Source organism: Lissotriton helveticus, chromosome 2_1 (assembly GCF_964261635.1).
Source record: "Lissotriton helveticus chromosome 2_1, aLisHel1.1, whole genome shotgun sequence".
NCBI classification, from domain to species: Eukaryota; Metazoa; Chordata; class Amphibia; order Caudata; family Salamandridae; genus Lissotriton; species Lissotriton helveticus.
Genome location: NC_136059.1, coordinates 261,225,167 through 261,239,345, shown reverse-complemented (window position 1 = coordinate 261,239,345; position 14,179 = coordinate 261,225,167). Strand labels below are relative to the sequence as shown.

Sequence of the window (14,179 nt, the reverse complement as noted above, 5' to 3'; positions counted from 1 at the left end):
TACCCACTCCCCAAAAAAATAATAGCAGGTGGTACTTTGATAAAGCATTGCTCTCAGATCCAATATGGATCTCTGAAACTCGTGAGTTTATACAATGGTTTTATAAGGAGAATATTAATACAGCATTCGGTTTTATGGTCTGGGAAGCTTTTAAGGCCTCTTTTCGGGACAGGTGATTGCATATAGGGCGAATCTTTACAAACCTAGGCAACATAAGATTGAAGGACTTGAGAATGCTGTAGATCGAGCTAGGGGAGATCTTATGTCCAGGCCCCCAGGAGATCCTGAGGTGGAGTTTCTTCAGCGGGAATTACTAAAAGCGAACAAGCAATTAAAAAACTTTTTTATTCTCGAAGAAGAGATCTCTGGGAGCAAAGCATGTCAACAGAAAGTATATGAAGAAAGCAAACAGATAGGTACATTTCTAGCCTGGTCAACAAATACTCAACAGAGTAGGCAACTAATCCCACAAATAAGAGATCCGACCACCGTGAATCTGGTTAGTGAAAAAGATAGAATTGCTGAAATTTTTGTGTCTCACTTTAAGAAAATCTATTCAGAGACCCAGCCAGTTAGCACTCAGGCCCTTGAGGATTATTTTACTACAGTTCAGTTACCCATGATTACTAAGGATGATTGTAAGGCTCTGAATGAACCCATTACATCTACAGATCTAAGGGAAATTGTAAAGGAATGGCTAGTGCTAAGGCAAGTGGCAATGATGGAATACCGATTGAAGTATATATCTATAAGCTGTTTTTGATGAACTCTATCCTTTTTTGGTATTCTTGTTTAATCGGTTTATGGATGGGCTGTCTGTCTCTGACAGATTTAAGGAATCAGTTGTGATTACTATCCTGACAAAGGATAAGGACCCTAAGGACCCGAGCTCCTATCACCCAATAAGTCTATTAAATGTAGACTACAAACTTTTTATGAAAATTTGGTTGAATAGGATCTCGGGATGTGCGCAACAGATGAAACATGTGGACCAAACAGGGTTCCTGCCCGGTAGATCGATGGCTTAAAATACCTTTTTTTAAATTCAAGCTATCTACTATTTTTCAGCCAGGGAGGATAGAGCAGCTATTTTAATGATGGATGCAGAAAAGGCATTCGATCTGGTGAATTGGCAGGCACTTTTTTATCTTAGGGAAGTTTGCTCTCCTACTCTGCTTGATAGAGATGTTAAGAGGAATTTATAAGGGGGGTTGGGTCCGCCCCAATCTGGGACCAGAGTTGATTTATCCCAATTCCACAAGACCCATCCATAACTTTAATTATTCTTGGTGAGAACTGATTTGAGGCATATTTGTCTTACCCAAGGAAATAAAATTGACATCCCTTAGACAATCTTAAAACTGACTCTCCACTTTCACAAGGCTTTATGTCAGAATCTCAACCTCATAAAGGCCAGCCAGCACAAATCTCAACAACAAAGGGTCAAATGCACAATACTGACTACAAGACCACATGCCCTTCACCATGCTCAGTTTAAGTAATGGCAAGTAAAAAAAGATTAGCTAAAACGAGTATAAACTGTGGCTAGTGCCAGGTCGATCTTGAGCACACACAATCAATTACGTAGGCAAGATTTTGGAATCAAGGACTGTTCTTGTTGACCTTTGGGGGGGTGTCAGATTATGACAACGGAACAACAATGCAAAGATGAACAAACACACGCATTCCCAGACAGCTGCATATATGTATGTACAAACTCACTAACAGATGACTCCAGATCTATTCATGCACAAACCTACTGACGCACACACTCACAGAGATGTACGCCTGCATGCACATACTAACACATTTCCCACACCTGAACATACATAAACACAGAGAGACCCAGAGGCTCACACGTAAGTGGCCCTCACAGAGAGATGACTCAAAACTCACACACACACACAGTTGTTACCATGTACACACAAAAGACAGATGCACATAAATAAATGTAGAATACTGCATGGAAACACTTACAGTCAGATGCCTAAGATCATGCATACTTACTCTGACACAGGGCATGTCACTATGTGATTACTACGTAAAGGCCTGAAGAGTAATTCCTGTTTTTCCCCCAGAAGACCATTGGAAAGATATGGGCTCCGAAACTCCAGATAATGAATCTCCACCCAGGATAATTTACCTGGTGGAGGCCAGAGCCAGGCTGGAGGGTGAACCAATGGTTTCTCTGAATCTCTAACCTAGACAGGCACATGCAAAGAATCGCACATAAACAATGGCCGGTCTTAAACTGCACAGGGCTCACGACTGCTACTCACCCTCAGGGTGTTAATTTGTTGCTGTTTCCTGAGGTTAGACTCCAGAATGTATCCCACCTCTTTCCTCATAGGGCACAGCCAGTCCTGGAGCTTCACCTGTAGAGAGCATAGAACACAAATGACAACTGTACTTCTGTAAAGTGAAGTAATTCTTACAATAACATCAATTACAGCAGCATCCACACGTGTACAAATTAAAAGTACCAGCCAAGCATATTTACAGTTTAGTCACCAATTGCACATATCTAGTTTATAAGTGTTAGCTATAGTTTTCCAATTTAAAGTATCAGCCATACTTATCCAAAATAGAAGTACCAAGCCCACACATGTACAGATTTTAGGTTCCAGACACGCATATCTAGATTGTTAAATTCCAGGCCACGTCTTTTCAGGGACCAGCTGCACATTTTCAGACTGAGGTTTCCGGGGCACTCTGATCTATAGTAAAACACCAGACCAGTCTTGTAAGTACCAAGCAACAGGTATCCAGCTTCGCCCTGAATAGGCCACAAACCACTTACCCATACATGTGACCGCTGTCCTGGGAGCCCTTTTTAGGTCTCGGCAACGAGATCTATTGTCGCCGAGTTCGCTCGCAAGGGAATACAGAGCGGTGCACGAGCCGACCAGGGTCTGTGGACGCGCACACACCCAGGCAGGCAGGCACGTGCCAGACACACATAGACAGACAGACAGACACATGCACGCACACACACGCACACACACACACACACACACACACCCTCCCTCTCTGCCCACTCCCTCTCTGCCGCCCCCCCCCTCTACCCCCACTCACCGGGCTCTTTCCCTCCGCAGCGGGTCAGTCATGGCAGCAGGCAGACTCGGTGTCTTCTCCGGCGATCTTCAGCTGATGTGCACGCCCACTCTGCGTCTCGTGCGCGCCCACCACGCTGTTTCGCGCCTGTTGATCCTCAGCTTGTGATTACTACTCCTTCTAACCCGGATTCTAAATGACTATTTCTTGGTTCTCTAACTCCACGCTGTTGATTCCTAACAAACTGATATTCAGCACATTTCACAGTCTCGCTTTTGCTTCTCATAAATACAATAAGATTATTTTAAGCAATGTCTACCCTTCTTTTGGTTCTGTGCCTATTATGCTTCGGACTATAGAGTTTTAGAAAGTGTGGTGGAAGATTCCTTGAGTGCAGAGTAGTGAGTGCAGAGTGTGAGTGCAGAGTGAGTTTGCAGAGTGCAGAGTGAGTGTGCATAGTGAGTGTGCAGAGAGAGTGTGCAGAGAGAGTGTGCAGAGAGAGTGTGCAGAGAGAGTGTGCAGAGATAATGTGCAGAGTAGTGAGTGCAGAGTAGTGAGTGTGCAGAGTAGTGAGTGTGCAGAGTAGTGAGTGTGCAGAGTAGTTAGTGTGCAGAGTAGTGAGTGCAGAGTGTGAGTGCAGAGTGTGAGTCCAGAGTGCAGAGTGAGTGTGCAGAGTAGTGAGTGCAGAGTAGTGAGTGCAGAGTAGTGAGTGCAGAGTAGTGAGTAGGGAGTGCAGAGTAGTGAGTAGTGAGTGCAGAGTAGTGAGTAGTGAGTAGTGAGTGCAGAGTAGTGAGTAGTGAGTGCAGAGTAGTGAGTGCAGAGTAGTAAGTGCAGAGTAGTGAGTGCAGAGTAGTGAGTAGTGAGTGCAGAGTAGTGAGTAGTGAGTGCAGAGTAGTGAGTGCAGAGTAGTGAGTAGTGAGTGCAAAGTAGTGAGTGCAGAGTAGTGAGTGAGTGCAGAGTAGTGAGTGAGTGCAGAGTAGTGAGTAGTGAGTGCACAGTAGTGAGTAGTGAGTAGTAAGTGCAGAGTAGTGAGTAGTGAGTAGTGAGTGCAGAGTAGTGAGTAGTGAGTGCAGAGTAGTGAGTGCAGAGTAGTAAGTGCAGAGTTGTGAGTGCAGAGTAGTAAGTAGTGAGTGCAGAGTAGTGAGTAGTGTGTAGTGAGTGCAGAGTAGTGAGTAGTGAGTGCAGAGTAGTGAGTAGTGAGTAGTGAGTGCAGAGTAGTGAGTAGTGAGTGCAGAGTAGTGAGTGCAGAGTAGTGAGTAGTGAGTGCAGAGTAGTGAGTAGTGAGTGCAGAGTAGTGAGTGAGTGCAGAGTAGTGAGTAGTGAGTGCAGAGTAGTGAGTAGTGAGTGCAGAGTAGTGAGTAGTGAGTGCAGAGTAGTGAGTGCAGAGTAGTGAGTGCAGAGTAGTGAGTAGTGAGTGCAGAGTAGTGAGTAGTGAGTGCGGAGTAGTGAGTAGTGTGTAGTGAGTGCAGAGTAGTGAGTAGTGAGTGCAGAGTAGTGAGTGCAGAGTAGTGAGTGCAGAGTAGTGAGTGCAGAGTAGTGAGTGCAGAGTAGTAAGTGTAGAGTTGTGAGTGCAGAGTAGTGAGTAGTGAGTGCAGAGTAGTGAGTAGTGTGTAGTGAGTGCAGAGTAGTGAGTAGTGAGTGCAGAGTAGTGAGTAGTGAGTGCCGAGTAGTGAGTGCAGAGTAGTGAGTGCAGAGTAGTGAGTAGTGAGTGCAGAGTAGTGAGTAGTGAGTGCAGAGTAGTGAGTAGTGAGTGCAGAGTAGTGAGTGCAGAGTAGTGAGTAGTGAGTGCAGAGTAGTGAGTAGTGAGTGCAGAGTAGTGAGTGAGTGCAGAGTAGGGAGTAGTGAGTGCAGAGTAGGGAGTAGTGAGTGCAGAGTAGTGAGTAATGAGTGCAGAGTAGTGACTAGTGAGTGCAGAGTAGTGAGTGCAGAGTAGTGAGTAGTGAGTGCAGAGTAGTGAGTAGTGAGTGCAGAGTAGTGAGTGCAGAGTAGTGAGTAGTGAGTGCAGAGTAGTGAGTAGTGAGTGCAGAGTAGTGAGTAGTGAGTGCAGAGTAGTGAGTGCAGAGTAGTGAGTGCAGAGTAGTGAGTAGTGAGTGCGGAGTAGTGAGTAGGGAGTGCAGAGTAGTGAGTAGTGAGTGCAGAGTAGTGAGAGCAGAGTAGTGAGTGCAGAGTAGTGAGTGCAAAGTAGTGAGTGCAGAGTAGTGAGTAGTGAGTGCAGAGTAGTGAGTGCAGAGTAGTGAGTAGTGGGTAGTGAGTGCAGAGTAGTGAGTAGTGAGTGCAGAGTAGTGAGTAGTGAGTGCAGAGTAGTGAGTAGTGAGTGCAGAGTAGTGAGTGCAGAGTAGTGAGTGCAGAGTAGTGAGTGCAGAGTAGTGAGTAGTGAGTGCAGAGTAGTGAGTGCAGAGTAGTGTGTGCAGAGTAGTGAGTAGTGAGTGCAGACTAGTGAGTAGTGAGTGTAGAGTAGTGAGTAGTGAGTGCAGAGTAGTGAGTGCAGAGTAGTGAGTAGTGAGTAGTGAGTGCAGAGTAGTGAGTAGTGAGTGCAGAGTAGTGAGTGCAGAGTAGTGAGTGCAGAGTAGTGAGTAGTGAGTGCAAAGTAGTGAGTAGTGAGTGCAGAGTAGTGAGTAGTGAGTGCAGAGTAGTGAGTAGTTAATGCAGAGTAGTGAGTAGTGAGTGCAGAGTAGTGAGTAGTGAGTGCAGAGTAGTGAGTAGTGAGTGCAGAGTAGTGAGTAGTGAGTGCAGAGTAGTGAGTGCAGAGTAGTGAGTGCAGAGTAGTGAGTGCAGAGTAGTGAGTAGTGAGTGCAGGATAGTGAGTGCAGAGTAGTGAGTGCAGAGTAGTGAGTGCAGAGTAGTGAGTGCAGAGTAGTGAGTAGTGAGTGCAGAGTAATGAGTGCAGAGTAGTGAGTGCAGAGTAGTGAGTGCAGAGTAGTGAGTAGTGAGTGCAGAGTAGTGAGTGCAGAGTAGTGAGTAGTGAGTGCAGAGTAGTGAGTGCAGAGTAGTGAGTGCAGAGTAGTGAGTGCAGAGTAGTGAGTAGTGAGTGCAGAGTAGTGAGTGCAGAGTAGTGAGTGCAGAGTAGTGAGTGCAGAGTAGTGAGTGCAGAGTAGTGAGTAGTGAGTGCAGAGTAGTGAGTGCAGGGTAGTGAGTAGTGAGTGCAGAGTAGTGGGTAGTGAGTGCTGAGTAGTGAGTAGTGAGTGCAGAGTAGTGAGTGCAGAGTAGTGAGTGCAGAGTAGTGAGTAGTGAGTGCAGAGTAGTGAGTGCAGAGTAGTGAGTGCAGAGTAGTGAGTGCAGTGTAGTGAGTGCAGAGTAGTGAGTGCAGAGTAGTGAGTAGTGAGTGCAGAGTAGTGAGTAGTGAGTGCAGAGTAGTGAGTAGTGAGTAGTGAGTGCTGAGTAGTGAGTAGTGAGTGCAGAGTAGTGAGTGCAGAGTAGTGAGTGCAGAGTAGTGAGTGCAGAGTAGTGAGTAGTGAGTGCAGGATAGTGAGTGCAGAGTAGTGAGTGCAGAGTAGTGAGTGCAGAGTAGGGAGTGCAGAGTAGTGAGTGCAGAGTAGTGAGCGCAGAGTAGTGAGTAGTGAGCGCAGAGTAGTGAGTAGTGAGTGCAGAGTAGTGAGTAGTGAGTGCAGAGTAGTGAGTGCAGAGTAGTGAGTAGTGAGTGCAGAGTAGTGAGTAGTGAGTGCAGAGTAGTGAGTAGTGAGTGCAGAGTAGTGAGTAGTGAGTGCAGAGTAGGGAGTGCAGAGTAGGGAGTGCAGAGTAGGGAGTGCAGTGTAGGGAGTGCAGAGTAGTGAGTAGTGAGTGCAGAGTAGTGAGTGCAGAGTAGTGAGTAGTGAGTAGTGAGTAGTGAGTGCAGAGTAGTGAGTGAGTGCAGAGTAGTGAGTGAGTGCAGAGTAGTGAGTAGTGAGTGCAGAGTAGTGAGTGAGTGCAGAGTAGTGAGTAGTGAGTGGAGAGTAGTGAGGAGTGAGTAGTGAGTGCAGAGTAGTGAGTGCAGAGTAGTGATTGCAGAGTAGTGAGTAGTGAGTGCAGAGTAGTGAGTAGTGAGTGCAGAGTAGTGAGTGCAGAGTAGTGAGTAGTGAGTGCATAGTAGTGAGTAGTGTGTAGTGAGTGCAGAGTAGTGAGTAGTGAGTGCAGAGTAGTGAGTAGTGAGTGCTGAGTAGTGAGTGCAGAGTAGTGAGTGCAGAGTAGTGAGTGCAGAGTAATGAGCAGTGAGTGCAGAGTAGTGAGTAGTCAGTGCAGAGTAGTGAGTAGTGAGTGCAGAGTAGTGAGTAGTGAGTGCAGAGTAGTGAGTAGTGAGTGCAGAGTAGTGAGTGCAGAGTAGTGAGTGCAGAGTAGTGAGTGCAGAGTAGTGAGTGCAGAGTAGTGAGTAGTGAGTGCAGAGTAGTGAGTGCAGAGTAGTGAGTAGTGAGTGCAGAGTAGTGAGTGCAGAGTAGTGAGTGCAGAGTAGTGAGTGCAGAGTAGTGAGTGCAGAGTAGTGAGTGCAGAGTAGTGAGTAGTGAGTGCAGAGTAGTGAGTGCAGAGTAGTGAGTGCAGAGTAGTGAGTGCAGAGTAGTGAGTGCAGAGTAGTGAGTGCAGAGTAGTGAGTAGTGAGTGCAGAGTAGTGAGTAGTGAGTGCAGAGTAGTGAGTAGTGAGTGCAGAGTAGTGAGTAGTGAGTAGTGGGTGCAGAGCAGTGAGTAGTGAGTCAGAGTAGTGAGTAGTGAGTGCAGAGTAGTGAGTAGTGAGTGCAGAGTAGTGAGTAGTGAGTGCAGAGTAGTGAGTAGTGATGCAGAGTAGTGAGTAGTGAGTGCAGAGTAGTGAGTGCAGAGTAGTGAGTGCAGAGTAATGAGTAGTGAGTGCAGAGTAGTGAGTAGTGAGTGCAGAGTAGTGAGTAGTGAGTGCAGAGTAGTGAGTGCAGAGTAGTGAGTGCAGAGTAGTGAGTAGTGAGTGCAGAGTAGTGAGTGCAGAGTAGTGAGTGCAGAGTAGTGAGTGCAGAGTAGTGAGTAGTGAGTGCAGAGTAGTGAGTGCAGAGTAGTGAGTAGTGAGCGCAGAGTAGTGAGTAGTGAGTGCAGAGTAGTGAGTAGTGAGTGCAGAGTAGTGAGTAGTGAGTGCAGAGTAGTGAGTAGTGGGTGCAGAGCAGTGAGTAGTGAGTGCAGAGTAGTGAGTGCAGAGTAGTGAGTAGTGAGTGCAGAGTAGTGAGTAGTGAGTGCAGAGTAGTGAGTGCAGAGTAGTGAGTAGTGAGTGCAGAGTAGTGAGTAGTGAGTACAGAGTAGTGAGTAGTGAGTGCAGAGTAGTGAGTAGTGAGTGCAGAGTAGTGAGTAGTGAGTGCAGAGTAGTGAGTGCAGAGTAGTGAGTGCAGAGTAGTGAGTGCAGAGTAGTGAGTAGTGAGTGCAGAGTAGTGAGTAGTGAGTGCAGAGTAGTGAGTAGTGAGTGCAGAGTAGTGAGTGCAGAGTAGTGAGTGCAGAGTAGTGAGTGCAGAGTAGTGAGTAGTGAGTGCAGAGTAGTGAGTAGTGAGTGCAGAGTAGTGAGTGCAGAGTAGTGAGTGCAGAGTAGTGAGTGCAGAGTAGTGAGTGCTGAGTAGTGAGTGCTGAGTAGTGAGTAGTGAGTGCAGAGTAGTGAGTAGTGAGTGCAGAGTAGTGAGTAGTGAGTGCAGAGTAGTGAGTGCAGAGTAGTGAGTAGTGAGTGCAGAGTAGTGAGTGCAGAGTAGTGAGTGCAGAGTAGTGAGTGCAGAGTAGTGAGTAGTGAGTGCAGAGTAGTGAGTAGTGAGTGCAGAGTAGTGAGTAGTGAGTGCAGAGTAGTGAGTAGTGAGTAGTGGGTGCAGAGCAGTGAGTAGTGAGTCAGAGTAGTGAGTGCAGAGTAGTGAGTAGTGAGTGCAGAGTAGTGAGTAGTGAGTGCAGAGTAGTGAGTAGTGATGCAGAGTAGTGAGTAGTGAGTGCAGAGTAGTGAGTGCAGAGTAATGAGTAGTGAGTGCAGAGTAGTGAGTAGTGAGTGCAGAGTAGTGAGTAGTGAGTGCAGAGTAGTGAGTAGTGAGTGCAGAGTAGTGAGTGCAGAGTAGTGAGTAGTGAGTGCAGAGTAGTGAGTGCAGAGTAGTGAGTGCAGAGTAGTGAGTAGTGAGTGCAGAGTAGTGAGTGCAGAGTAGTGAGTAGTGAGCGCAGAGTAGTGAGTAGTGAGTGCAGAGTAGTGAGTGCAGAGTAGTGAGTAGTGAGTGCAGAGTAGTGAGTAGTGGGTGCAGAGCAGTGAGTAGTGAGTGCAGAGTAGTGAGTGCAGAGTAGTGAGTAGTGAGTGCAGAGTAGTGAGTAGTGAGTGCAGAGTAGTGAGTGCAGAGTAGTGAGTAGTGAGTGCAGAGTAGTGAGTAGTGAGTACAGAGTAGTGAGTAGTGAGTGCAGAGTAGTGAGTAGTGAGTGCAGAGTAGTGAGTGCAGAGTAGTGAGTAGTGAGTGCAGAGTAGTGAGTAGTGAGTGCAGAGTAGTGAGTGCAGAGTAGTGAGTAGTGAGTGCAGAGTAGTGAGTGCAGAGTAGTGAGTGCAGAGTAGTGAGTAGTGAGTGCAGAGTAGTGAGTGCAGAGTAGTGAGTAGTGAGCGCAGAGTAGTGAGTAGTGAGTGCAGAGTAGTGAGTGCAGAGTAGTGAGTAGTGAGTGCAGAGTAGTGAGTAGTGGGTGCAGAGCAGTGAGTAGTGAGTGCAGAGTAGTGAGTGCAGAGTAGTGAGTAGTGAGTGCAGAGTAGTGAGTAGTGAGTGCAGAGTAGTGAGTGCAGAGTAGTGAGTAGTGAGTGCAGAGTAGTGAGTAGTGAGTACAGAGTAGTGAGTAGTGAGTGCAGAGTAGTGAGTAGTGAGTGCAGAGTAGTGAGTGCAGAGTAGTGAGTGCAGAGTAGTGAGTGCAGAGTAGTGAGTGCAGAGTAGTGAGTAGTGAGTAGTGAGTGCAGAGTAGTGAGTAGTGTGTAGTGAGTGCAGAGTAGTGAGTAGTGAGTGCAGAGTAGTGAGTAGTGAGTGCAGAGTAGTGAGTGCAGAGTAGTGAGTAGTGAGTAGTGTGTAGTGAGTGCAGACTAGTGAGTAGTGAGTGCAGAGTAGTGAGTGCAGAGTAGTGAGTGCAGAGTAGTGAGTAGTGAGTGCAGAGTAGTGAGTAGTGAGTGCAGAGTAGTAAGTAGTGAGTGCAGAGTAGTGAGTGCAGAGTAGTGAGTAGTGAGTGCAGAGTAGTGAGTAGTGAGTGCAGAGTAGTGAGTAGTGGGTGCAGAGCAGTGAGTAGGGAGTGCAGATTAGTGAGTAGTGAGTGCAGAGTAGTGAGTAGTGAGTGCAGAGTAGTGAGTAGTGAGTGCAGAGTAGTGAGTGCAGAGTAGTGAGTGCAGAGCAGTGAGTGCAGAGTAGTGAGTAGTGAGTGCAGAGTAGTGAGTAGTGAGTAGTGAGTAGTGAGTTCAGAGTAGTGAGTAGTGAGTGCAGAGTAGTGAGTAGTGAGTGCAGAGTAGTGAGTGCAGAGTAGTGAGTAGTGAGTACAGAGTAGTGAGTAGTGAGTGCAGAGTAGTGAGTGCAGAGTAGTGAGTAGTGAGTGCAGGGTAGTGAGTAGTGAGTAGTGAGTGCAGAGTAGTGAGTGCAGAGTAGTGAGTAGTGAGTACAGAGTAGTGAGTGCAGAGTAGTGAGTGCAGAGTAGTGAGTAGTGAGTACAGAGTAGTGAGTGCAGAGTAGTGAGTGCAGAGTAGTGAGTAGTGAGTGCAGAGTAGTGAGTGCAGAGTAGTGAGTGCAGAGTAGAGTAGTGAGTGCAGAGTAGTGAGTAGTGAGTGCTGAGTAGTGAGTGCAGAGTAGTGAGTGCAGAGTAGTGAGTGCAGAATAGTGAGTGCAGAGTAGTAAGTAGTGAGTACAGAGTAGTGAGTAGTGAGTAGTGAGTGCAGAGTAGTGAGTGCAGAGTAGTGAGTAGTGAGTACAGAGTAGTGAGTGCAGAGTAGTGAGTGCAGAGTAGTGAGTGCAGAGCAGTGAGTGCAGAGTAGTGAGCACAGAGTAGTGAGTGCAGAGTAGTGAGTGCAGAGTAGTGAGTAGTGAGTGCAGAGTAGTGAGTAGTGAGTAGTGAGTGCAGAGTAGTGAGTGCAGAGTAGTGAGTGCAGAGTAGTGAGTGCAGAGTAGTGAGTAGTGAGTGCAGAGTAGTGAGTGCAGAGTAGTGAGTAGTGAGTACAGAGTAGTGAGTAGTGAGTAGTGAGTGCAGAGTAGTGAGTAGTGAGTGCAGAGTAGTGAGTAGTGAGTGCAGAGTAGTGAGTAGTGAGTGCAAAGTAGTGAGTAGTGAGTGCAGAGTAGTGAGTAGTGAGTGCAGAGTAGTGAGTAGTGAGTGCAGAGTAGTGAGTGCAGAGTAGTGAGTAGTGAGTGCCGTGTAGTGAGTAGTGAGTGCAGAGTAGTGAGTAGTGAGTGCAGAGTAGTGAGTAGTGAGTGCAGAGTAGTGAGTAGTGAGCAGTGAGTGCAGAGTAGTGAGTGCAGAGTAGTGAGTAGTGAGTAGTGAGTGCAGAGTAGTGAGTGCAGAGTAGTGAGTAGTGAGTGCAGAGTAGTGAGTGCAGAGTAGTGAGTAGTGAGTGCAGAGTAGTGAGTAGTGAGTAGTGAGTGCAGAGTAGTGAGTGCAGAGTAGTGAGTAGTGAGTGCAGAGTAGTGAGTAGTGAGTGCAGAGTAGTGAGCAGTGAGTGCAGAGCAGTGAGTGCAGAGTAGTGAGTAGTGAGTGCAGAGTAGTGAGTGCAGAGTAGTGAGTAGTGAGTGCAGAGTAGTGAGTAGTGAGTGCAGAGTAGTGAGTAGTGGGTGCACAGCAGTGAGCAGTGAGTGCAGATTAGTGAGTAGTGAGTGCAGAGTAGTGAGTAGTGAGTGCAGAGTAGTGAGTAGTGAGTGCAGAGTAGTGAGTGCAGAGTAGTGAGTGCAGAGTAGTGAGTGCAGAGTAGTGAGTAGTGAGTGCAGAGTAGTGAGTAGTGAGTAGTGAGTAGTGAGTTCAGAGTAGTGAGTAGTGAGTGCAGAGTAGTGAGTAGTGAGTGCAGAGTAGTGAGTAGTGAGTGCAGAGTAGTGAGTGCAGAGTAGTGAGTAGTGAGTACAGAGTAGTGAGTAGTGAGTGCAGAGTAGTGAGTGCAGAGTAGTGAGTAGTGAGTGCAGAGTAGTGAGTAGTGAGTAGTGAGTGCAGAGTAGTGAGTGCAGAGTAGTGAGTAGTGAGTGCAGAGTAGTGAGTGCAGAGTAGTGAGTGCAGAGTAGTGAGTAATGAGTACAGAGTAGTGAGTGCAGAGTAGTGAGTGCAGAGTAGTGAGTAGTGAGTGCAGAGTAGTGAGTGCAGAGTAGTGAGTGCAGAGTAGTGAGTAGTGAGTGCAGAGTAGTGAGTGCAGAGTAGTGAGTGCAGAGTAGAGTAGTGAGTGCAGAGTAGTGAGTAGTGAGTGCTGAGTAGTGAGTGCAGAGTAGTGAGTGCAGAGTAGTGAGTGCAGAGTAGTGAGTGCAGAGTAGTAAGTAGTGAGTACAGAGTAGTGAGTAGTGAGTAGTGAGTGCAGAGTAGTGAGTGCAGAGTAGTGAGTAGTGAGTACAGAGTAGTGAGTGCAGAGTAGTGAGTGCAGAGTAGTGAGTAGTGAGTGCAGAGTAGTGAGTAGTGAGTGCAGAGTAGTGAGTGCAGAGTAGTGAGCGCAGAGTAGTGAGTGCAGAGTAGTGAGTGCAGAGTAGTGAGTAGTGAGTGCAGAGTAGTGAGTAGTGAGTGCAGAGTTGTGGAAAAGTAAATTTTGCCATGTTCTGTGTCCCTACGTGTCATCCTCATATGTTATGTGTGCATGACTAATATGCATATGTTATTCCCCATGTCCGATTCAAGACGCAATTACAGTTGTGTCCACCTCTGGTATGTCATTTTCCAGTCCTCGTGAATACTACGGATATCAGGCCTATGTAAAGTAATGTTGCCACGCTTCTCAGTGTGCACGTTATTTCATTATAAAGTCCCCGTTTCTAGGCCTCAAAAGGGCCCGGACATCAGATTCAGCTCCTGTCTCCTGAAGCCTCGCTGAGGAGCGATCCAGCCCCCACCTGTATCCTCGACCTTTCACTTACTTCCTGCCTCGCAGTGCCCGGTGCAGCTTGGCTCTGCCTCTGAGTCTGCCAAGACTATGTTATGATTCCAGCTATCGGTTTAGTCCTCCTTCTCTGCATTCCTAAGCTACTGAACTGCATCAATAGTTTCCGTCATTGTCTAGCCTATGCGGCTCCATGTTAAGAGAAATACTGTATTTAATGGTCATTTAATATTCTTCATCACGCACTACATGTAGAATAATGCATGGTCCAGTCTTAGAGTCAGTTAGCTTTTCCCCTCATGACTTCTAGTTTATATCAACATGTTCTCTAAACATCAGATACTAGATACTGTTTAGGTACATGTCGCTCCGACCCTCCAGACTTTAGTCTCTGCTCCTAGCACAGAGTTCATAGCCCCCAGCTTCTCCTCGTAACACGTCATTACCAGTTTGCGCGCACCACCAGGTTAGAGGTCCCGGCTCCTTAGGTAGCCCCCTCCATGGTTTCCGCCCCATTCATGACATATTCTGTTACGTTTGCATCACATGTCTGAGTTACGCCTTTTTATCTCTTATCTTTCGCGACTGCTACGCGTCACGCCTTCTGTTCCACCCACTGCTACGCCTACTGCAATGTAATGCTATGTGTTCGCGCTATGTATATATGCTTGTGTATTGTTATTAAAAGTTAGCGCGCTCATCCCAGACCCAGCCCCAGCAGCTGCTGGGCCCTGTCATCCTATTCCTATGCAGGTTGTCCTGTTCCTGTCCTTATGCTGTATTAAACCTGCAAAACTCCTACTACCTCGAATCTTGACTCTTATTTATTGAGCTATCTGTTATTCATTCATTCATTCAAAAATAGATCCGGTATTATTTATTTATATACCACATAATGGCGCCCGAATAGGGACTTGCCCTTTCCCCACGCGTCGGTGAAGCCACGCCGACCCCCTGACCCTCTGCAGCCGTGACGGAACCATACCGTGCACCGGCAGATATTTCTGCTTCAAGTATCCCTCAGGCCCACGGAGGAGACGGAGAAGGCGGTCCAGCATCCAAACGAGACGGTGGAGGAACGCGGCGAGTCCCGACCAGAGCCCAAGCCAAGAGTCCAAGGTCCGAGGTATCCGGAGGTCCACCCGTAACTGAAGTCCGAAGTTCGTCGTCCGTCGTCGT

At 47.2% G+C, this 14,179-nt stretch overlaps 1 protein-coding gene across 1 annotated transcript in view; it reads right to left on the bottom strand.

The window, feature by feature from the left end:
* LOC144817891 (E3 ubiquitin-protein ligase TRIM39-like) overlaps positions 1-14,179 on the bottom strand; it is a 128,025-nt gene that overhangs the window by 53,812 nt on the left and 60,034 nt on the right. Inside the window, exon 2 of the mRNA XM_078674788.1 lies at positions 2,280-2,375. Coding sequence (XP_078530914.1) covers positions 2,280-2,375 — 96 coding nt within the window. The remainder of the gene's footprint in view (positions 1-2,279; positions 2,376-14,179) is intronic.